Genomic DNA, 24905 nt, shown 5'->3' on the forward strand with positions numbered 1-24905 from the left:
GTCAAGGCCGAGCACTCGTGATGCATGAAGCCGCGTATTTCACTCCGCTAATGGCCTCAGCCTTTCATTTTTACACTGCGGCGTGAAAATGCATCTCATAAATTACAGCAGCGAAAGGAACAGGCACGGCTGAAAGCAGGGCCAAGTCGGTGTGGTGCATTTATTATTTATTTTAGGAGGTTATGGCTCTATCATTATTTCTCGTAGTGCAAAACTGATACACAAAGCACTCAGCCCACCAATGCCATCTGCTGTTTCCATTTCCATGACTCCGCTCAGGCTGGGAAACAAAAAAAAAAAAAAAGGCTTTCCAGAATGGCTTCATTGTTTGACGAAATGCTCTTCAGCTCATTTATTTCAGTCTGATGTTGTTTTGGAGCCATTAACATATTAATTAGCAGCTAATGGACTTAATTAGGTTACTTTGTAATTAAACAGTAAAGAACTGATGAAGCGAACTCTGGAAATCTTTGATGAAATGTCGCAGGAAGTCGAATTTTTTTTTTCTTTTCTTTTTTCTCCTGATCCCTCGTTGATGTTTCTGAGAATATCTGGAAGGGGAAAGGATGTAAATTCTGGCACAAACAAGAAGGGAAAAAAAAGAAAAAAAAGAAATTGTCACATTTATTTTGATATCAAGAAGTCGATTTTACATCAGCGTCTGACAATGGGCTCCTACAAAAAAAAAAGAAAAAAAAAAGAGCTGGATAAAAATAAAATAAAATAAAAAATAAACAAGATTATTAACAGTATTTTATTCTGGCACACTCTTTCATTCCATCCTCTATAATATAATGATAATAATAATTATTATTTCATAATATTCCATACTTCATCTAATAAATTATTTAGTGTCAAAATGCTGAGATATGTTTCTTAAAACATCGTGTTTTAACCCCCCCAAAAAAATTATATCGTTATCCCTGGCGAATATTGCCAGCAAAATAAATTACATACAAGTCCAATTCACTCCCAATTTGTGCAAGACGTAGCTTTTTTAAGGTTGAAAAACAAGGGAAAGCTCTCTCTCTCTCTCTCTCTCTCTCTCTCAACATTTGTTGGCAAAAAAAAACTTTTACAATCGAAAATTTCCGTAACCGATGAAGGCAAACGCACTGCTCACAAGTGGAAGTGTGAATATGGGCTTCTGTACTGTTGGATTTCTAGAAGCTTCTACAACAGACAAAGTGTAAGAAGATTTCACACACAAAAAAAATTGTGCAACCCCCTTTCCCTAAAATGTCCTCTTTGAAATGTCACTTATGGTTGCCATAATATTGTTTTGGGTTTTTTTTTCGTCATTTTATTTTTCTATTTTTTTTTTTTTTAATCGTTATTTTTTTTTCCACTTGTGGTACAGCAAAATATATTTTCTTTTAGCCGTCATTCTTATAAGAGTTACATGTGCAATAGAGAAAATATAAGGCCTGAGTCAGGAGTAGTGGTTCTTTTTTTTTTTTTTTTCTTTCTTAGCCTTTCGTTCGTTTTTTTCTGTAAAGTCCGTGTCGGGATTTGCGCGGAGGTCTGTCCATTTCCGTCCAAAAACAAACGAACAAACAAACAAACAAAAATAAACACCCCAGGACACTTGAAGTTCTACTAAAAAAAACAAAAAACAAAAAACGCCACTGGCATGTTAATGTTCGTTATGTTGTGGTGGATACAGTACAGTATATGATACAAAATGGCGGCCAGTGCGTGGACGAGTGCATGGACGAGTGCGAGGACGACGCCAGCCTCCTCACAAACACTTCTGCTCGTCAAGTCAAGCAGCCTGCGTGTGCTTTTCCCACCTCGGCCCGAACAGTTTAAACCACAGATGGCTTGAAACTTGTAAAAAAAAAAACAAAAAAACAACCTAAATGTCAAAAGAAAACAAAAGCTCATCTGTGTGTCTTTTTGGAGAAAATATAATAAAAGTCACTGCACCTAGTGAAAGAAGGGAAAAGGAAATGAGCTCAGAGGCTGGTGATGAGCTGCATTTGGCCGTCTTTGGGGGTCTCGGCATCTGGAGGTTGACACTCGTCTTGGTCGAACATTTGCCCGCTGCAGCTCTCGCTGATGTGGTAGTACGAGGCGGGGTGGACGCTGTTGTCCCCCGTGCTTTTGTGGCACGGCTCGTCCGTCTCGCTGTGCCCGGACGACGAAAGCGGGCAGTCGTCCTCTCCGTCGTGCGGGCACAGAGATGGAGACGAGTCTCTGAGTTCAGGCATGCTCGTATACACAGAGTCCCTGTTATCGAGCGAGGACGTGGTTTTGTTCTGCCCCGCCCCGTCTACCTCCTTCTGCTCCTCGCCGTCCTCCAGATCGTGTCGGTGCCTGGCAGGTTGGCGTGACGCATGCTTGGCGCTGTACAGGAGCGAATGAGTCCGCTGAGGAAGCAGAGGCGCCTCCAGGACCTCGCGGTGGTGTGGCTGGAGGAGGAGTTCCAGCGCCGGGTGGTTGGGGTGGTTGTTGTCGTGTCCGTCGCCCTCGCTCCTCCCTCCGATGCCTCCCATCCCAGCGTGGTGGCCCGGCGCGCATCGATCCGGGTTGGCCGGCTGCTCCGAGTCGTCCTGGCAGCGCGGATGTCCGCGTGGCCGCAGGTTATTGTGCACCAGCTCGGAGATGATCATCTTCTCGAAGGCGGCGTCGTCTAGGGAGTAGCTGCTGTTGAAGTTGCCGTTGAGGGGCAGCGTGTCCATGGCGCTGACGTCACGGCTGTTCGTCCGAGAGTGCTGGCCTGAAAGAACACACACGAGCATGCTCAGGAACACAAACTCACTGCACGATGCTCAAGCAAAGACAGCAGAGCAAAACTGTTTCCAGCAAGATATCAGCAGCAAACAATTATAAAATCTTAAGCTACTGTTAAGGACATATACAATTTTTTTTTTTTTTTTTTAGATCTCATTCCCCCCCCCCCTCCTCCTCCCATCCCCTGCCTCAAATCTGATCATCCACACAGTAATATTGGAAATATTACTGCCATTTTACGTCCTTAACAGTAAGTCAATGGAACGGAGAGGAATACAATGACGATGCAGCCACTAAACCGTTAAAAATGCACACACACATAATGCACACGTGAAAGCAAGCGGCCACTGCACGTGAATATCGAGTGCAAAACAAGCCAATGGCAAACAGGCAAAATGGTCATGAACTGTCTTTAAAGAAAAAAACAAACAAACAAACAAAAGCAACAAAACAAATGTAAGCGTGGTCAATGACGCACACACACACACACACACACAGCCATCTGCAGAAAACTGAGAGCCTATGAATGCCAGTCAGGCCTGTCCACACACACACACACACACACACACACGGGCAGGCAAGCGTGCAGGCGGGCGAGGTGCAAGGACTCACTTTGCCACCACTCACATTATGTGTGTCTGCTCAGGCTAGCTGGCCTGAGAACTGCCGACGTGCCAAAAGAAAAGTGAAACAATGGCGTTTTTTAAAAAATTGCAGCAATGATAAACAAGTGAGAAACAGCAAAAAAGAAAAGCTTTCCAACTCTACAGCTCTGAATTCAGTCCATCCTCACACCTAGGGAATAGATGTCTACTCTATTACATTATATGACATAAGATTTTATTACATGAAAGGCAAAGGGTGGAGATAAATGGATCCTAAACATTAAAAATGAAGCCCAGAAAATATATTTTTTCATTTTTTCCCCCTTTTATTTTCCCCTGGGTTGCTTCCTAAATCTGTTTTTTTTTTCCTCCTTCATCCCACTATTAAACATTTTAAAGCAATTCCAAAAACTAATCACTGTCTTTGTTTCTGTAAACTAGTTACCTATTTTCGATGTGTGTGTGTTTCTTTTTTTCATTATTAATAAATAAATAAATTAATAAAAAAACTAATTTTGGTCCATAAATGAAGTTTCTCCAATAGTTAACGAGATAAAGGGAAAATATATTTTCCGGATAAATGATGCAAATCGGAAATCCGAATAACAGATTCGAATGGAAATCATTCATTCCCCCTCCTGTGTGTCGTAATAAATGATGTGCGATGATGATGATCAATAAAAGGCGTGTGGATGCGTGTGGAGCGGCGACGAGCGGCCCCTTTCATTGCTGTAATTATGACTTCCTTCATTGCTCATCACTTAGTTCGTCTAATTAACGAGCGGCCGTGCCGGATGACTGAATTCAGGATATGGAGTGTGTAAGGGTACAGCAGCGAGCATTCACAGCCTCTCTCTCTCTCTCTCAAGCCCTCGGCGTACATCTAATGGAGGCGACCTTCAAGCTTAAAAGCTTGCATAATCTACTTGAGGTTTGTTTTGACTTCTGCATGTGACCTCGCTAATAGCGCAAATTATTTTTTGCCAGTTGCATTTCAGCTCAGTTCGGTTCAGGGTTTTCAGACGCTTTCACGTCCGCCAGATGAGAAGGATGAAGTTTAACACGTAAATCTGCATACAGGAGCTCAGAGCTTGCGAGGGTACGATTGACAGGAGAGAATATAACACCCCTCCCCCCTACAGCATGGCCAATTATGCTCTCCTTGTCAAAATGTCGGTGTCTGTTTTTTTTCTTTACAATTATCTTCATGATCGATTCGGAATGTTTAAAGCAATCTGCAGTCGATAAGCGAGGCTCATCCCTTGTTCATTTTCTCCTCAAATCCGTCGTGCTGTTTGTGGAAAGCACCGGAACATCGCCGCTCTAAGATGTACGCCGAGGGCTTACCAGCTTCCTTTCTAGTCTGGGTGGGTGTTTAAACATCTCATCAAAACATAATTAGCAAGCAGAGGGGGAGAAAAAAAAAAAATCACAAAATGAAAACCATTTGGAACTCAGGATCGATTAAGAAAGCAAACGTACAAGATGCAGAAGGAAAATAAAGAACGGGAAATACGTCAGGAAGGAAGAGGACAGAAAGAAGTAGAAGGTATTTTTATGAATCGCTTTCAGGATTTGATTCATTTGAATGTGATTCAGACTCGTGTTTGGAAACACAAGCAGCTTGCAGCGTGGATATTTCAAGGTCCAAAAATAGGCATGTATTTAATACTTAATGAACGCTTTTCATTGTAATGAATTAATGCGAGCGCTAATGCTTGGCGCATCAGGAAATAATGAAGTGTGTAAACGAACGTAGCGTATAATGTAGCCGAGCGTATTGTGAGTCGTGCGAGATGTGTAGTAAGTCGCTTACTGGATCATGTAGTGAGTTGTATACTGAGTCATATAGCGAGTCATATAGTGAGTCATATACTGAGTCATTTAGTCAGTCATATAGCGAGTCGTATTGTGAGTCATATAGCGAGTTGTATACTGAGTCGTATAGCAAGTCATATAATGAGTCATACAGTGAGTCATTTAGTGAGTCATACAGTGAGTTATACAGTGAGTCATATAGTGAGTCATATAGCAAGTCGTATGCTGAGTCATATAGTGAGTCATATAGCGAGTCGTATAGTAAGTCGTATAGCGAGTTGTATAGTGAGTCGTATAGCGAGTTGTATAGTGAGTCGTATAGTGAGTTGTATAGTGAGTCATATAGCAAGTTTTATAGTGAGTCATATAGCAAGTCGTATAATGAGTCATATAGTGAGTCATATAGCGAGTTGTATAGCGAGTCACATAGTAAGTTGTATAGTGAGTCGTATAGCGAGTCGTATAGTGAGTCATATAGTGATCAGGCGTTAATGATGGTAAAGGCTAAAAATGAACTTCTCAATCTGTCCATTAATATGATTTCTTGCAGGATTAATAAAGATATTTAATATTAACACTAACCTTTAAGCGCAACAACAAATCAAACGCTATAACATAGAAGTGACGATCTCGCGTGAATCCTAACCTCGGGTTGTCTAAATAGAGGTAAAAATTTGTATAATAAATGGTTCAGAACAAGGACAAAAGTGGTAAGATGTATAATTTATATGTATAATATATATCTTATACACCAGTTATCTCCAGTCTGATTGGTTAAGCAATGTTTCCAAGAACCATAGAGGGCAATATCACTGACCACACTCCTCTCTATATTTCATATTTATCAGCAAACACCGCAAATGGTTGTTTTTAGGAATATAACTTTTAGCTTAATATTTATTAAAGTATCTAAGATGAAGAAGGATGAAAGGATGCCCATTTTACCAGAAACACCTTTAACAGGAATGGACAGATTGATACGAGTGAGCTGGACAGCTAAACAATGTGCTATAAATCATGTATAATCGTGGCTGTGGTTTCTTCAGTATCTATTTACGTTAGCACAGAAAAATTAACAGAAGATTTAGACACACTGTATGTAATGTTTACTACTCAATTTTTTTTTTAATTTCAGGCATATAGAATTGTTATAGAATATAGAATCATTCCTATAATGGCACGGATGTGATCAGCTACTGCACTGCACCCTCCATTTGATAACAGAGCTCTAATTAAAAAGCTTGATTATTTATTTACGTCTCGAAAGAAGCCGTATTTCCACAAACGATCCGTCCGTCCCCGAGAAGGCGTCCGGGATGAGAGTGCGTTCCTACGCTGAATTAACTGCCGCTCCATTTCACGTCTGGCGCAGGATATGACTCAAGTCCTTCTAATTTGAATAGAAATGGGGGCGAGATTGCAGCGAATAGAAAGGAGGCGGCAAAAGAAAAAAATTTATTGGTGTTGTAGTGTGACACGCAGCAGTCGAGATAAGAAACGTCTCTCTTGTTGACGCCGAGAAGAAACCGAACCCAGACATCAAACGTGTTGAGCTGAAGGAGAGGGAGCGAGAGAGAAAGAGAGAGAGAGCGAAGGAGAGGGAGGCGATGAAAAAAAAAAAAAAACAATTTAAAAATGAAAAAAAAGAAAGGGATGACGGTGAAGCAGTGCTATTGCTGGGAATTCTTGGGTTTTGTTTATGCATGTGCAATCTTTCGACTCCAGCCAGGTATTGTGCAGAGAGTGTGACTATCAGATGTGGACAGAAGTCCATAAAGCTATATCAGCATTTTACTCTATTCAGGCACTGCATCAAAGCCAATGCTGCACAAATTTCCTACGGATGCTTTCAGGCCCTGCGCCGTCCAACCCCCATCCCCTCCCCTCCTCCGCCCCCCCAGCACAAAAAACGCACATTTTTTTCCCCCTCACGTCACCCATCCCCCTCTCGTCGCCCTTCACGCTCTTAATAAAATGGAAGGTAAAGCATGAAGGCCAGGCGACTTATTCCAAGGCCACGGTGTTCTCGTTGTTCAGCCGCGGCACGCCTCAGATTTACAGGCGAAGCGATTGACATATCCATATAGACCTTCGTCTGAGAAAGGCGTTCATCGGCGCAGAGTAAAGCCTGGAGACGTGGATGTAATGCCAACACGCTGCATCAGCTCCTTCCTTTCTCTTCCGCCCACTCTCCGTCTCGACGACAAGCGCTTCCGTTCGATTAACCGAGCGGCGGCGGCACTTGCCCACATTTCCTCGAAGCCAGCCTTTGCTGCAACACTTTTTTCCCCCTCTTTTTTTAACCACTCTACTCTTAAACAACCAGCAAATGTTCACCGAAGCGTGAAATATCTTGTACAATTCTGTAACGCCATTCTCCGAATCCTCTAAGTGTTTAAGCATGATGAGATGGCTCACAGCTTTTCATTCAATTTTGCCTCAATGGTGCTTATTTATTTCGCAGCCTTCGTTGAAAAAAAAAAAAGGCCTGAAATAACACGGAAGCCATGTAATAAATTTCACAGATGTCACAGAAGAAGCTGAAATATATTTCAGAAAATTCTTCCGGGATTAGTGCCGAACTCTCGCCACCTGCTAGGTTCTTTGACATGGCGGCGTTTCTCTGAGTGCTGCTGAAAACGCTCGCAGCTCGTACTGTGTTCACAGAAACGCTTATTACGGGATTATTTATGTTATTCCTTTCCTCTCCGGTGTAAAGATCACGTTTGACACCTCAGTTTTCTAACTATGCGACTGTTTTTTCCTCCTAAAGATTCACCACCAGTGTCCTTTAGGTTAGGGTGTAAGCTATAGAGCAAGCGAGAACTGTTTATTGTATGAGACATTTAGACTGTAGGCATCAGGAAATTTAGGATCTTTTCCAGAAACATCCAGGACTGTCGTTAGTGCTTTTCACACTGCACTTAACCCCGGGGGTATCATCGTTCTAAACCCTGCTTTTAACCCCGGGTACAGGAACGTTTGACACGTGTAATTTAGAAGCGGCGTTATGAAGCACAGCTTTTTACCCGGGGTTATGAAGCTCTGCTCTGAATCAGGATCAGTGTGGTGTGTGTTTATTCGGCGTTAGAATATCACACTGTAAACAGCAGACACGCAATCAGACACTGAACAGCGCTTTAGACGTGCATCACGTGAGAACCAGGACGTAGCAAGACTTAACAAAAACGGCTCGGTGGATAGAGTCAGGAGGGAAAATACTAAACATCACAGAAGTGCGCATTATAGCGAGGGAGAAATACGTGACACTGAAAGGTTCGATATCGACGCACGTCTGGTCAACTAACTAACTTAAAATAGGAGAAAAAGGATTACAGACCTATCTGTTTCCTCACTGATGTGAAAGTACGAGTCGAGCCGTTATTTAAAGAGACCTAGTCGTGGTTGTTGACGGTGCAAATATGCAAATGAGAAGAGGCGGGGTTTAGGAATGTACAGTGTGAAACACACAAACATAACCCAGGATTCACACAACCATAACCCAGGATTCTGTTTACTCTCAGAATCACCCAGAGGAACTATATCAAGTGTTGACGGTTTTCCCGTAACATCACTGTTTTTTGGGGGGGTTTTTTTGAGTTATAATGTACAATCAGGTGCAGAGGCTGTAATTACTGCATTGCATTTCTAACCACACAATGGAAACTTCTTCCTCTGTGGTCTGAGTAACGACTGATGGGAATTGTGTGGATAAAAACCCGGAGCCAGGTGAAGCCACGCTTGAATGTTGGTGGTCCTCCAAGTAAAGCGAGTCGTCCTCGATGCTGGCGCGAGGAGGATTTGGAAGACACCATCGACAGCTACGTGCTCTAGTTAGAACACAAACAGGCGGATTGGAGCCGAGCCACAGACGCTGGGGTGAGATGAGAGAGACGTTCTCGGCGAGACACACTGAACACTGAGAGGCAAGAGAGTGTCCATCGCCTCACTGCTGCTGCTCTACATGAATTATTTTATTGTCTTCATTACCTATTTATAGCCACTCTCCATGTTCTAATGCGTGTGTGTGTATTTTCCGGAGTGTGCATTACAGGGCGAGATGACTGACAGCAGCTGCCATTTAGGAGTCTGAATATTTCATTACAGGCTGAGAAATGCGAGAGGAAAAAATCACAGGTTATGTGTTTATGTGTTGCAGTTTTCATCCAAGTGACGATTAACAACATCTCAATTCACAGCAAGGTACAAACTGTGAACTGCCTCAGAAAATACATTATTATTAATACTGCTGTTGCTATCTATCTATCTATCTATCTATCTATCTATCTATCTATCTATCTATCTATCTATCTGTCTGTCTGTCTGTCTGTCTGTCTGTCTGTCTATCTATCTATCTATCTATCTGCCTGTTTATCCATCCGTCTGTCCGTCCATCCATCCATCTTCTGAACTATCACTGATTTATTTGTTTTTTTATTCTCTCTATCTGTCTGTCCATCCGTCCGTATGTCTGCTGATCTAGCATTTTTTAAATCAATTAATTTGTTCATTTATTCATTATTATCTACCTACCTACCGATCCAGACATCTGTTATTTATTCATCTATCTGTCTGTCTGTCCTTTTGTCCGTCCGTTGATCTATCATTTTTATTTATTTATTTATTAATAATATTAATTTATTCATTCTATCTATCTTCCTGTCTACTGATCCATCCATCATTTATTTATTTGTCTGTCTCTCCTTTCATCCATCTGTCCATTGTTCTATCTATCTATCTATCTATCTATCTATCTATCTATCTATCTATCTATCTATCTATCTATCTATCTATCTATCTATCCATCCATCCATCCATCCCTCATTTATTCATTTGTCTGTCTGGCTGTCCTTCTATCTGTCTGTCCATTGTTCTACCAGCTATCTATCTATCTATCTATCTATCTATCTATCTATCTATCTATCTATCTATCTATCTATCTATCTATCTATCTAACTCTCTATCTATCTATCTATCTATCTATCTATCCATCCATCCATCCATCCATCCATCCATCCATCCATCCATCCATCATTTATTCATTGTCTGTCTGGCTGTCCTTCTATCTATCTGTCCATTGTTCTACCAGCTATCTATCTATCTATCTATCTATCTATCTATCTATCTATCTATCTATCTATCTATCTATCTATCTATCTATCTATCTATCTATCCATCCATCCATCCATCCATCCATCCATCTATATATCTATCTATCTATCTATCTATCTATCTATCTATCTATCTATCTATCTATCTATCCATCCATCCATCCATCCATCCATCCATCATTTATTCATTTGTCTGTCTGGCTGTCCTTCTATCTATCTGTCCATTGTTCTACCAGCTATCTATCTATCTATCTATCCATCCATCCATCCATCCATCCATCCATCCATCCATTCTTCCTGTCTACTGATCCATCCATCATTTATTTATTTGTCTGTCTCTCCTTTCATCCATCTGTCCATTGTTCTATCTATCTATCTATCTATCTATCTATCTATCTATCTATCTATCTATCTATCTATCTATCTATCTATCCATCCATCCATCCATCCATCCATCCATCCATCCATCCATCTGTTTCTAAAACAATGGAGATGTCTTTGAATAAAGAGTCTCTCAGCAGTCTAAACACAGGGAGCTGAGGCGAGTGTTCTTAATTATCCGTATGCAACAACGCTCCGAAAGTAATCGCTATCTGTCAGGACTCACTAAAATCCATCCTCTCTGCATGACCTCATTGATCCCACTCCCACCCGTTTTTTTTTTTTTTTTACTTTTTCACATATTTTTTTCCCCCTTCTCTATCTTTTTCCATCATTTCATCAGGAAGTGCTGCCAGATGCGACTGACTGTCAGGCCTGGGTCCATGTAAGGTTTGATGCTGGCGAGACGGCGCCAGTTAAAGCTGTTTGTTCTTGTTTTGTTTTGATGGAAGTCTGAGTCAGACGCAGAAAACACGACGCGAGTGTCCATCACACCGGTCCCGCCATGTCCTCGAGAGCGATGCGAGAGGGAAATTCGCACTCCATCTGCCTGCATTATCACTGAGCCTCAAATGAACTCGGCCTGGATGCGGCGATGCGAATGTGTTCAAGTTGGTCATTATGATTTAGAAAAGTGGATTGAAAAAAAGAAAAGAATTAAAGATAAGAATCAAGGCCAGAAAAAAGGAGGATGAAGAGTGAAAAAAGAAGCAATACGACGTCCTGAAATGCTGTTCACGAAATTAAAACATAGAGTAAAAAGCTGCAGCACAAAACCCACCTAGACATTTTCCCTTTACACACACACACACACACACACACACACGATGACAGATTGTCTGTGAGGAAACAGGAGGGCATGAGGCACCTGGTGAGTGGAAGACAGGCGGAGAAGGTGTGTTGCACACAATGGTTTCGGCGAGGAGGTTATTATAGGGGTTGTTAGTGTCGTGTGCTCGAAGGAGGGGGTTAGTTAGGAGATAGTTGCCAGTCATTCCTGCAGGAGAGAGAGAGAGAGAGGAAAAAAAAGAAGAGAGGAACAGAAGGAAAGGGAAATAAAATGAGAAAGGTGGGAAGAGGAGAAAAAGGGAAGGATTTATCATCATTAGCAATAAAGTGGGCCCACCCACGTGCTCGCTTTCTCAAACAGGATTAATAGCAATCACGAAGGCGCTTCCTCTCAACATCTAATTATACACTGAATTATATTTCATCTACCTGGAATTGTGTGGAGAAAAAAAAAACTACACACACACATAAATACAGCAACTATTTAATCCTACACGTTTCTGCTCCTTGAATTTGACTGGTCAGAAGGTGCTGATTTATTTTCTGTACCTTGCTGGAGGATTCTGGCTGTAAGTTAAATCAATGTGCTCATTCTTTAATTATTAAATTAAATCAACTAAATATAATTAAAAAAAACGTTCATATGGTGAATATTTTCTTTATGTAAATTTGCCCTGTAATGACCAAAAAAACCCATAAATAAATAAGTAAATAAATAAATAAAAAATAAATGAATTAATTTATAAGTAAGTAAATAAATAAATAAATAAATAAATAAATAAATAAATAATAATTCTGAAGACAGCCAGTTTGTTTACACGTACTATAAATGATCTCGTTTCAATGACAATTAAAATTAAATGCAACTACAAACAAATTAAAAAAAGGATGATGTGACGTTCTTTTAAATATACAACAATTACAGCGGATGATAAAATGCTGTCGTTTAAGAGGAATAAAACATCAAGTGTCCTGTTGATTATTTTCCTGTCGAAACACAACAAAAGTGTTCTATTCCTTACGTTTTTATTCTATCAACTTTCATTGACTACACAGCTTGACACACCTCCATGATAACATAACAGTCGTTGTTCATCAGTGTTCATAAATATTAAGATCGTTAATAAGATCTTAAGACGCAAAATTCATGTCCATATGTTGTTTATGAGCAAAACCTTTTGGGTTGATTAAAAGAAGTAAGTTATTCTTTTACACAGCGTTTATAACTTAGGCATAAATATTTCATAAAGCAGCGCTGATTGCATTTCCTTCGCAGTTGTGAGAGCAGGATCTAAAATTAGCATGCTATCAGAATATGACTGCTTTCCATACGCTCTCTTTACCTACCCTGACATCAAAAAAAAGTGTGTTAATGAAATTGATGTTTTTTTTCTGACCGAGCAGACGGAAGAGCGAGTCGGAGAAATGACTGCCGTCGCTATGAAACTCGGATCTGCGCTCCGGGTCAACAGCCGAACCTTTCTCCGAGTCTGACGGCTCTACCTTGAACTGGACGAGGATCAAAATCAATGTGCTTCGGTGAGATGATAGAGTGGCGAATGAAAGAACAGATGGATGAGGGCTGCCAGCTTGAATTGCGCTTGGGTCAGCATGTGCTTTGGGGTCAACAGTTGAATCTTTGTACCGAGTCTGATGGATCCATTTTTTTTTTTTTTTAAGAAAAAAAAAAGATCTTGGATGAGCAAAATCTATGGGTTTTTTATGACGGGGTGGTGAGATGAAAAGAAAGGATTGCGGGATTAGAGAGACGGATATGGAGTCGTGCCATCACATTTGGTGAATGTAGAAAGAAATCTGAAGGAGTTTCTGTGATATGATAGAGAGCTGGAGAGAAAGGGAGAGAGAAAGAGAGAGAGAGAGAGAGAGAGAGAGAGAGAGAGAGATCCTATAGACAGCAGAAGTGGCAGAGTGACCTGATTACAACTAAAACTAACTGAACCTTCTCCTTATTGTTTCCATTACTACTACTACTATTATTATTATTATTATTATTATTATTATTATTATTATTATTATTTATGACATTGCAAGTCATATCCTACATAATTCTTTAGCATGTTCTGAGAGAGAGAAAGTGAAAGAGAGAATGCTGTATGAGAGTAAGTGTGTATGTGTTTGTGAGAGACAGAAAGTGAGAGAGAATGCTGTATGGGAGAGAGAGAGAGAGAGAGAGAGAGAGACAGAGAGAGAGAGAATGCTCTATGAGAGAGACAGAGAGAATGCTGTTTGAGAGAGAGAGAGAGCGAGAGAGAGAGAGAGAGAGAGAGAGAGGGAGAGAGTATTGAATGAGATGTGATTCAGCACATCTGGAATAAAACACCTGGATAATAATAAAGACAGGAGGATGTGATGAGAGCTAAAGTAAAGCACTTTAAAGTTAATTCGATTCTAACAGCAGCATGTGCTGAAGAGTTTATTCCTCTTTGGCCACAGCAAGCTGCCACCATTACAGTCCTTTATTTATTAAAGAAGACACATTGTACTTTTCGCGGTTTTATCAGTTTATAGTTATGTGCAACATCCGCTTAGTTTATTGTAGCTATAAACACTCATTGTGTTTCATCCCCAGGCGAAAAAAAGAAGAAGAAGAAGAAAAAGCGCCTTGTTACTGAAAAACCTGAAGACTCTGCCATGATGGGAAACCTAAAGGAACAGCTTTAACTGGGAATGTTAAAAACCACTGGCACAGGAATGAGCCGTTACTATAGAAACGATGACGTATTTGATTGTGGGTTCGTATAAACCTGTGATCTGAATTACAGCTGGAGTTAACGTCAGAGCTACAGTTATCAATCACCTTCTGACCAATCAGCATCGAGCATTCAGTAGAGGTAGAAATTAAATGGTCCAGGAGGCTTACAGAGGGGGTATAGAATTCTTATAATGTCTCAATTTATGTATCTTGGGAAATGTATTACAGTATGTTTTACAGAATTCTTTATAGATAGAATTTTACCGTATTCTTTATAGCATTCTTTATTGTATTTTTTTTTTTTTAGAAAATTCTTTACAAAATCATTTTATCGGATCTTTTTGTAGAATCTTTCAGTATTTTATAGAATTATTTACCATATTATTAGTCTTTGTCATATTCTTCATTGAATTTTTTAAAAAAGAATTTTAATATAATCTCTATAGAATTGTATAAGATTCTGTATTGCATTTTAACAGTATAGTCATTTTTAAAAAAATCAAATTCTTTACAGAATTCTTTATATTTATAGTATTTTATAAAATGCTTGACAGTATTCTTTATAGGATATTTATATATATTTATTATATTATAGTCTTATTTTACAGTTTTATAAAATAGTATTTTCTATAATTTTTTATTGAATTCTTTACAGATTTCTTCATAGAATCATTTTTAGTATTCTAGAGAATTCTTTATAGTGTTTTTCATAAAATATTTATAGAATTTGGTAGAATTCCTTGTATTTGTATTGTATTATTGGCAATTATTAAATAGTATTTTTTTATTGAAACCTTTACAGAATTCTTTTCCGCATTTTTATAGTAGTATACTTTATTGGATTCTTCATAGACTCTTTATAGTATTTTATAGAATTCTTTATGGTAGTAGAGAACACTTTCTATGTATTTTTCATAGATTTCTTTACAGGATTCTTCAGAGAATCTTTTATAGAAGTATACTTTAGAATGTAATTTCCAATATTCTTTACAGAATCTTACAGAATATTTTATAGAATATTTTATAGTATTTTTATAGTGGAATTCTTTCTGCATAGTTAAAACGAGCCTCAGTGCGAGTGGACAGAAAGTGCACTGTTTTTTTTCTTCGCACCCTCGAGCTCCAGAAGTTTATTCTTGACACACCATCACGACAGCAGAAACTTTTTACTTTGTATAGAAATAAATAAATATATTGTTCCGGCCAACTTTTCTTGTTATCTCAGACAGTGTCGTACCTGACGAAGCATTTTAAGGAGTTTGTCTCAGACGCTGCGCTCCACAGTGCGAGAGTGGGGGAGGGGGAGGGGGAGGAAGTGGCACACGGGGTCGTCTAAAGTTTAACATCATCGTCTCATCTGCAACACTTCTGCTCGCTCTAAATAATTGATCAGTCTGGGGCTTTCTTTATTCATTTATTTATTTATTTATTTTTGAAATGCAGAACTGGACCTTGTTCGGATTTTGAGGCGAGAGATTTGAAAGCAGCGATTTTAAACATCTGAGATATATATATATAAAAAAACAAAACAAACAACAACAAAAAAACCCTGTCTTTTGTTGATATGTCTGAGCCTTTTATGCCTTTTGACATGTTTTCACTTTGTTATGTCTGCAGGTAAAATAAAAAAAATAAATAAAATCGAACATTTTCTTTTTGCTTGAGAAGTGTGCTGTTGCTCTACATCCATACGAGTAAACGCTACATCAGACACTTAGCTACCAGGATGTGAGGGAAATGGATGAGGGGGTTGCTTTTTTTTTTTCTTTAAAGAATTTAAAGACATAAAACTTTACATTTAACTTAACAGATAAGTCGCATGAATCTTACTATTATCATGACAATCACGATCATTAACCCTTTTTACTTGAAATGAATGATGTTCAGGCCGTGAGTCTGATATAAAATGAGTCGTGTGCTTTTTCCTCTCTGTCGGATAATCTTACACTGAATTTTACTGGTTGAAGATCAAATTTTAGCTGCTTAAGTATAATCAGTGCAATGGGTTTGATATCAGGATTTAGATTAAAGATGATAAACGTTTCTGTGGAGATTTTGGGAGGAAAAAAAAAAGGAATGATTTTTCTTTGGGAACTTCTCTATAAATATATATTGCCACTAGTAGGCTAGACAACAAAACAGAAATACTTATAAAACACTACAAATTCTCAATGCTCTCACTTACATATGAGCTTCATATTAACCTCCACTGTGGAGTGAGACATGATAAAGACATTCAGTGCTGGACATGAACACGACAAAAACAGGAGCAAAAGACATGTATCATTATCACATTCTATTTAAATTAGCTGTTGAAACTTAATCCCATTTTCACGCAAGTGACTCGACACGTGTTCACGCTAGCAAGTGACAATCAACAGGTGCAGGTTCTATATAAGTGTGAGACGTTCAGTACGGTTCGGATCCGACGGCAACAACCCGAAATCTGAACTGAGATTTAACTGAATTGAATTCTATGCAAATGAAGCACGATGAATTATTCAAACGATTGGCTCCGATGATTTCCTTGGATCAATCCTATGGCTCGGGTTATCCGTTATCCCTCAAAAACCTTTACTTTAATCCCTGCCTGCCTGTGTGTAGTTCCAATTCTACCACTTTCAGTGTTTTAAAATGGAAGAAAAGTCTCGATATTTATTTATTCATCTCTTCTGTGCTTCAGCACTATCTAAAGTGCATTATTCCACTTACACCACAGCAACCTGCCAGTTATTATTTACTAAATGATTAACTAATGAACACCTCATACTTTTTTAACGGTTTGTAATCAACGTTGTGAAATGTTTATCACTTACATTAGAACATGCTTCTATCACCAGCCTCAACTCTTACAGATTATGTTGATGTATGCGTGCTATACAAGTTACTGTATTTAAGCCGTTGCTATAGAAACAACAACATTAGCATGAGTGCAATATGTTACTATCAACCCTTGCGTTCATGCTGTAGCTGGATCTACAGTCCTACTGACCTCCCAACCAATCAGATCCGAGAATTCGACGGCACTGTAATAGTGCACACTTTAGCTACTGACTGTTAAAAGGCCATGCCCACAAGAGGGAAAAAAAACAAACAAACAACTGTTGCTTAGTTACTTGCTAGTGTGAATGGCGTGTGAGGTTTCAAACATAACCCGTCGTCCGTCGCTGCTTCCTGTTTCCTGAGTAGCAGAGAGCTCACCTTGGTTCAGCGTCGAGGTGCTGTTGATGTCTCCGGAGATGAAGGAAGATTCGGACTGCTTCCTCACCGTGTCGTTCCACATCCGCCTGATACGACTCTGTGACACACATATGCACACACGGACACGCGCCGTTAGCTACTAGCGCGTGCGGCATGCTAAAAACCAGCGCTAATTAACGAGCAGCAGAAGGTAACAACCGTCATTACGCTCTTCGGGCACGCAATCTCGTGCCCTCCGGGAACGAAACCGAGAACGGCACACGAAGAAACACGGAGGAAAAACTTACGGCCGAGACGTTATGCAGATGTTATTAAAATTCGGAGGTAAGACGTAATTGCTGTGAGCATATGAGCGCTACATGGAAAAAGCAATAACAATATACGTTTATGGCGTCGTTACAGGACTAGCGCTACAAGACGAAGAAAACTATAAACCATGCTGGGGTCTATTTAGCAAAATCCAGGGATGGTAAGAAACTCTATTAATTTGCACAATGACACGACTGCTAATTGATGCTGATAAGAGCACTACAGGTGTGAAGATGATGACACCGATATGCTAACAGCGACAGAGCGTCTGATTGGCTAAGCGCTCCATTAAGACTAGTTCATTTGTTCGCGAGGGAAAATAAATCCCGCTCGCAATCGATTTCCCCGTTTTGTTTGGCAAAACCTGCTACCCACAATTAGTCACAAAGAATCTCATTTAGGAGAATGATTAGGTCTCCACCGGGTGAGGAATGAACTTCTGGAAAATACAGGATTTTTTTTCTCAGGTGGGTGAATACAATGGAAACAGCAGAATGTGGCGTTTTTCCTACAGGATTAATTACGCTAATAAACAAGCGATACCTGGTCACAACAACAGACGGGACTCAAAATATCTGGAAAAAGTTCGTAAGCATTTATAATGTCAGTCTGTTTTGGGTTTTTTTTTTTTTGTTTTTGTTTTGGCTTGTTTGCTCTTTTCCTGTCATCCCCTGAGGAACGTAAGTAAATCCATTATCTATGCTTTTCTTCCGCTCCGATTTGTATCTCGGCGAGTCTTAAAATCTCAGAAAGCATTTATTAAATCAAGCGCGAGAACTCTCTTGCAGGCCCAAAGGCGCAAAATCACTTATCACAATGAGAACTGCTGGCTTTTTTCGTGCAGAAACATCAGTATTTGTCGGAACAACAGCATTAAGAGCGAGGCGTCGGCCTGGCCGCTGATGGGGAGGTGAAGAGACGGAGTGTTAAGTGCTTTACCTGTGTAGCGGAGGAGTAGCGGGCCGTGGAGCGAGACGTGGACGTTTTGCCCACGCTGTGAGAGCTGTCCGGAGGCAAAGCGCCGCAGCACTGAGACTGACGGAAACACTTCCCGTATTCTTTACGCACCTGTGAGAAGGGAAAAAAAATCACGTCACGAATTAAGGCTGTTAGAAGGAAACGTCTGGGGCGTGTGATCAGGACGGAATAAAACACTCCGGGCGAGTGCAGATAGAGGAAATGAATCAACGAGACATCCTGAAGTATATAATACACTGACACCACATGGTCCTGGAGTGTGTTTTATTCCTGTTTCACCACAGCAGTACTTTTTTATCCATTTATTTCTACATTTAATATTGTCCTTCAAGCAAGACTCTCTCTGGACTGCTTTATTCCTCTTATACCACAGCAGTACCTTTTTATCCATTTACAGCTACACTTAATATTGTTGTATCTCTAAAGACTCTCCCTGGAGCGTTTTATTCCTTTTATACCACAGCAGTACTTTTAATCCGTTTATAGATACATTTAACTTTGTCCGATGTAATTCCCTCATATTCATAGACAAAAAGAAATTCTATCAAGACTCTCTCAGAAGTGATATGTGTCCTTATACCACAGCCGTACTTTTTATCCGTTTCTAGCTACATTTAACACTGTCCATCCGTGACGACTCTCTCTGGACTGTTTTATTCCTCTTATATCACTACACTACTTTTGTTTTTTATCCATTCACGGCTACATTAAAAATTTATCCTTCTAGGAACTCTCTCTTCCAAGTGTTTTATTCCTCTTATACTGCATTCACATGTACCGTGGTGTATGTGCTGAATCATGAAGTTGCTAATAGAAGGCGACGATTCCTACTACTGGTTGCCAAGCATTATTTTTTATCCGTTTATAGCTACATTCAATGTCATACATCCTTTCATCACATTCCTAAATCAATCACTGTTTTAAATAAAGGCGCATTTATTCCCTCAGTAATTTTACAGACAATACATTTGTAAACATAGAAAATGTAATCTGTTTAGTTTCAGGGAAAAAAACAAGCCTGAAACAAGTAACTTCCTGTTAGTTAGTATCTCTTTCTCTTCAATAAGCCAAAATAAAATAAATAAATAAAACATTTCCTCTGTCCTGTAAAGGAAAACATGCTGGCTGTACAAAGTGCAGACATTATTGAACATTAAATTCACAAACATCTCTTTACAGAAAGCATCTTAGCCTATGAATGAGTTGTTACTATGGAAACAAACATCAATCTAATCCGGTGAATTGTGTCACAGAGGCACCATCTTTTACAGAGCTGCTCCTCAAAGGCACTGCTGTATAAATATCATCCCAGTAACATTGACAGAGCTCTGAACATTGTTAGTATTTTGTGCATATTGTGTGTGTGTGTATGTATTTTTTTTTAAGCTCACACTATCAATGCCTGACAAAACCCTTTTGTCCATCGAAGACATTTGCTTATCGAGTGCCTTCTTTTAGGCAGCCGCACAATCTCGGCATCAAAAAGACTCATTTCACCCTCGAGAGGCCACGGCTAATGGAGCAGACAGGCAAGTGCTTGTTTTGACACCGCTGATGAATTGAAACATTAAACACAGGAAAGGATAACTCGGAATAAAGTTTCCCTGCAGTCACATCTCCACCGGTTTACACATCACCGCCGGCGAGACGACAGCAGCAGTAACGTCAAGATTCATTTAATTACACGCCGACTATTAAGTACATGTCCAGGTTTTCGGCCCGGTGGATACGCAGACGGACCTGGTGCCTGCCTTTAAAAGTTGAAGCGCGCGTGCACGCAAAGGAAGTTTCTGAATCATTTATATACGTGAGCCAGTTGCTAATAGTCCCCGGAGGCACATGAGGCTAATGTTATTTCCCCAATCGCGACAGCTAATCACGAGGCATAAGCTCATGTGATTGCTGCTTAATTAAATTACACAAACAAACAACGGAATCAGAAAGCAGCGCCGCGGACCGGAGAGATCTTTCTAAGACGTTTTCAGGTCTGCTTTCTGTATAATACGAGAGAGAGAGAGAGACAGAGAGAGAGAGAGAAGAGAGGCCCAGTTTCCTTTAAATATAGCCAAGGGAGCAATGAATTCATCTTTACCTTCTTCTGGAGGAGACAGTGGAAGATGAAGATGAACATCCCCTGCAGCGTGTTGAAGACGGTGAAGAGGTAAGCCATGACGATGGACGAGTCGTTCAAGAAGAATAAGCCGAAAGACCAGGTGAGGCCGAGCAGACAGAGCAGCGCGAACGCTCCTAGAACCCACGACCTGCAGGAACAAACAAAATAGCAGCATAATCATCATTAAGCCCCGCCCCTTTTCTAAAAAAAAAAAAAAAAACGGCATCAATCAACACAAGATTATATTTTTGCCATCATCTCATCACATCTCAAACGCTTTCCATTCAACTTTCTTGTTTTTTTTTCCCCCCACAAAGCGTGCTTTTTCCTTCTTCACATTTTACGAGTAGAGCTAATAAAATAAATAATCCAGACGCAAATCTGCAAGACATCAAGACTCAGCGATTTGTCAGAAAAAATGATTACAGAACAAAACGTAATGGCTTCTTACGTTTATTAGAATTTAATAAGGTAGAAATAAACCATGAATAAAACAAATCCACCGGACTTGAAGGAAGGTCCGAGCGGAAAACGTATCGCTCACGATGCTGACATTTCATAAAACGTCGTTAAAAATTATAATGCAATAATTCCTGAATGCAAAACGCGGATCATTTACTACAGGTATAAAAATCCCCAATAAAACTTCCCTCGGAATATGACGTGACGAGACGAATTAAAAAAAAAAAAAAAAAAGAATAATAAGAATAAAAAATCCGAGTCGGAGCGGAAGTTTATCACCTGCGAGCATTTCTTTAAAATATATTTTATTAGCGTGAAAGATTCCACCGTAAATAATAAAGACAGAAGGTGGCGTATTTGTGGACATTTAAAAAATCATTAAATGAATAATTTAGGAAGCGAAACGTACGGTACGTGGTGGGAAATAGTACGTTTCTAGATGATTATTCATCTTAAAGCGAATACACTCTTGAATTATTGAGTAACTACGAGCACTGGAGTGTTTAAGGGGTTCAAATTTAATTGAGTGTTAGATGAAAAATCAGTGCAAACACTATAGGATGTGACGAGATGAATAAAAAATTCACCACGACTTAAACATTTATGTCAGGATGGAATATCAGCAGCATGACTTCCCCTTGGGGGGGGGTGGGGGTTATATGACGTCAGTTCTGTGAGCGTTCGTTATTCTTCAGATTTTATTCTTGCAATTATTTATTAACGCAATATTTATTAATGCCATTCAAAGTGCGGAAAGAGAATTTTTGCTGGATCTATTCGAATGTATCATTAAGGAAGGAACTTGCGACACACACAAAGGCTTTGGAGACTTGTAAAGTTAGTGTAAACTCGGAGGAAACAGAATCCTGTAACAATATGTTAACAACCTGTCTATTTATAAGCTGATGTTTTACACTGTATATTCCTAAACCCCGCCTTCTCATTTGCATATCCGTGACATCATCAATTGCTTTAAATAACGACTTGTCTCACGTTTTTACCTCAGAGAGAAAAAAAACAGGCTTAGAATTAAAAATGACATTTTTAAGAACCTGGAATAAAATAAAATAAAATAAAATAAAATAAAAGGTCTTGTTATCTTTTACAGCTTTGTTCTTCTTTTTAAGTTTGTTGTGTAGTAGCCGTTCACTGACATTCAATTCCCACTAATTCTGACTGCTATCTAGTTTGTCAAGACTATTTTGACAAAACTGTAAAAATAAAACCGTTTCCTCTTCACTTCAACTGATGCCTTTTGACATTATTTTCTCATTTTTTCTGCATCTTTACATGACAGCATTTAGCAGACTGGACTGTGTTATCCAGAGCGACTTACATTTATTTCATTTATACAACTAACTCTAGTGATATTTTGTAATTCACAACATTTCAACAGGGATTTCTCGCTGCTCAGTAGCTGAATCTGAAATGATGCTCTGTTGAACATATACAGCATATACGCACTGCGTTTTGACCCAACGAGCAGTGATGACCACTCGCCCTGTAAAAAAAATCTTGATTTCAATTTTTTACAGATTTTTTCCTTTTCAATTTTTTTAATGTACATTTTTCCTTTTTAATTTTCTTATATCCTTTTTTATTGTCTTTTTTTACATACATTTTTTTTATTTTAATTTTTAACTTATTTTTACGTTCATTTTTAACATTTTTTTATTTAGAATTTTTTACGAAAGCTTTTTTTACGCAAGTTTTTACTTCTTAATTTTTATGTACTTTTAAAATGTACTATTTTACATACGTCTTTACTTCTTAATTTTTTCCCCTCTACGTTCAAATGCACTTTTTTGCATGTTTTTACTTCTTAATTCTTTATGTACTTATAAACGTACTTTTTACATACATTTTTACTTCTTAGTTTTTCTGTACTTTTAAATGTATTATTTTTACATACCTTTAAACTTCATTTTTTTATGTACTTTTAAATGAACTATTTTACATACATTTTTACTTTTTAATTTTACCACACATTTTTTTAAGGTACATTTTTACATGTTTTTATGTACTTTTTTTTTATGCCCATGCTTGAATAGTCTAAAAATCCATTCTCCCGTTGTTTAAGCTCAAGGACAGAGTTTACAAGAACTAACAAAAAAACCTAACAGGATATATATTAATATTTTATAAATCCTAACATTTCAACAGGGATTTATTAGAGAAATGATGCTCTGTTGAACTTGTACAGCAGGGTGATGATCTGGCTGTAGGTGTAACGTGTGTTTGTTTCAATGGAAGGAGACAATATCTTAATAAAACGGTTAAGGGCCTTGCTCAAGGGCCCAGAAGTGGCAGCATGACAGTGTTTCCACAACACGTAAGGTTTCTGTGACTGTATAAAAGCTGAAGCCCTGTGATTGTGTCTGTTGTTCAGATCAGCGCTTAATAACCCCGCCTCTAAATTACACGTGTGAAACTTTCCTCTACCCAGGGGGTTATATTCCGTGTGAAAAGTGTATTACTATACAAACATAAAATTCCTCTATATGGAAAATAACCAGCAGGAATTCCATTTAAAAAAATTAAAAAAATAATAATCCTCATCTGCTTCTCTCTAGGTTTTTGTCAATTTCAGACACGTCACATTAAATCATGGAATGAGTCATAATTTCGAAAGCGATGTGTCACAATTTACTACACGTTCTTAGGATTTATTAGCGGTATAACTAAAACTCAGTTAAGCTATGATGCTAGCAGTGTGAAATTCACCTGGATGTCAGAGCAGAAATTTATCAGCCAGACATTCCCGCTGGAAAAATTAAACATTAGTCCTGCAAAGCTGCTTCTTTGCACATTTTATTAGTGAAATACAACTGTTAAATGGCTGGTAAAGGTTCATAAATTACATGAGCACGCTAAAAAAAAAAAAATAAAATAAAATATATAATCCGTTTCGTTTAATAGGGGCGAAAAAAGGAATGATGTAAAAATCAGCCGTCGGATATTTTATAAATATAAAAATACGATAGGTTTTAATCAGATGGAACGGATGTAAGAAATATGAACAAGGTCTGAAAATGTGAATAAATAAATTTTAGATATTCCCCTGGCTTCGAGGATGAATGTCAGAATGGAAATTTATTAGCATGAATTCCCAGCACAAAAACTGGCACTGGTCCTGTATGCATGTGTTTTTGTTTTTTTTCCTTCATATTTTAATAGTGCAGAACAACAGCTAAATGCCACGTGAAGGACCATAAATAACTCAGACATCCGCAAATCCGCTCGGGCTCGGAAATTTGATAAGAATGCCCACAGAGCTGTACCGCTCAATGACAGTATTTCACTCGGCTGTGGCGGGGTCGAGAGAGAGAGAGAAAGAGAGAGAGAGAGAGAGAGAGAGAGAGAGAGAGAGAGAGAGAGAGAGAGCAGCGAAGCTGACCGTTCCCCGTCCCATCCCATCCTCCACCCTGACACATTCCGGGAACTCTCAGTATGGATCGAATGACACGTTTGCTGGACAGGATGACCGGTGGCCTGCTACAGCAACATGACATGAGAAGAAATTTTTTTCTTTTTCCCATCTCCTGTTACTCAATGCACCGTGCTTTAACTCAGTGAGCAGTGATGACCACTCGCCCTGTACAAATATCTTGATATCCTTTTTTTTTTACATACAATTTTTAACATATTTTTTATTTTTAATTTTTTTTACACAATTTTTAAGGGATTTT

The 24905-nt window shown here is 39.0% G+C and overlaps 1 protein-coding gene across 8 annotated transcripts in view; it reads right to left on the reverse strand.

The window, feature by feature from the left end:
* Positions 1 to 1301: 1301 nt before the first annotated feature.
* Positions 1302 to 24905, reverse strand: part of LOC131356088 (adhesion G protein-coupled receptor L2-like) — a 133970-nt gene continuing 110366 nt past the window's right edge. For 2 of the 8 annotated variants that reach the window (XM_058394884.1, XM_058394883.1), the window contains 5 exons: positions 20734 to 20902; positions 18603 to 18731; positions 17355 to 17451; positions 11520 to 11648; positions 1302 to 2722 (listed from right to left, as the gene is read on the reverse strand). In XM_058394884.1, the coding sequence (XP_058250867.1) occupies positions 1959 to 2722; positions 11520 to 11648; positions 17355 to 17451; positions 18603 to 18731; positions 20734 to 20902 (1288 nt within the window). In that variant the 3' untranslated portion in view covers positions 1302 to 1958. Of the gene's footprint in view, positions 2723 to 3348; positions 3400 to 11519; positions 11649 to 17354; positions 17452 to 18602; positions 18732 to 20733; positions 20903 to 24905 lie in introns of all 8 variants that reach the window. The other 6 variants (XM_058394885.1, XM_058394886.1, XM_058394887.1 and 3 more) reach the window with 5 other exon arrangements.

The sequence above is a fragment of the Hemibagrus wyckioides genome, linkage group LG07 (genome assembly GCF_019097595.1).
Source record: "Hemibagrus wyckioides isolate EC202008001 linkage group LG07, SWU_Hwy_1.0, whole genome shotgun sequence".
In the NCBI taxonomy this organism is placed as follows: domain Eukaryota; kingdom Metazoa; phylum Chordata; class Actinopteri; order Siluriformes; family Bagridae; genus Hemibagrus; species Hemibagrus wyckioides.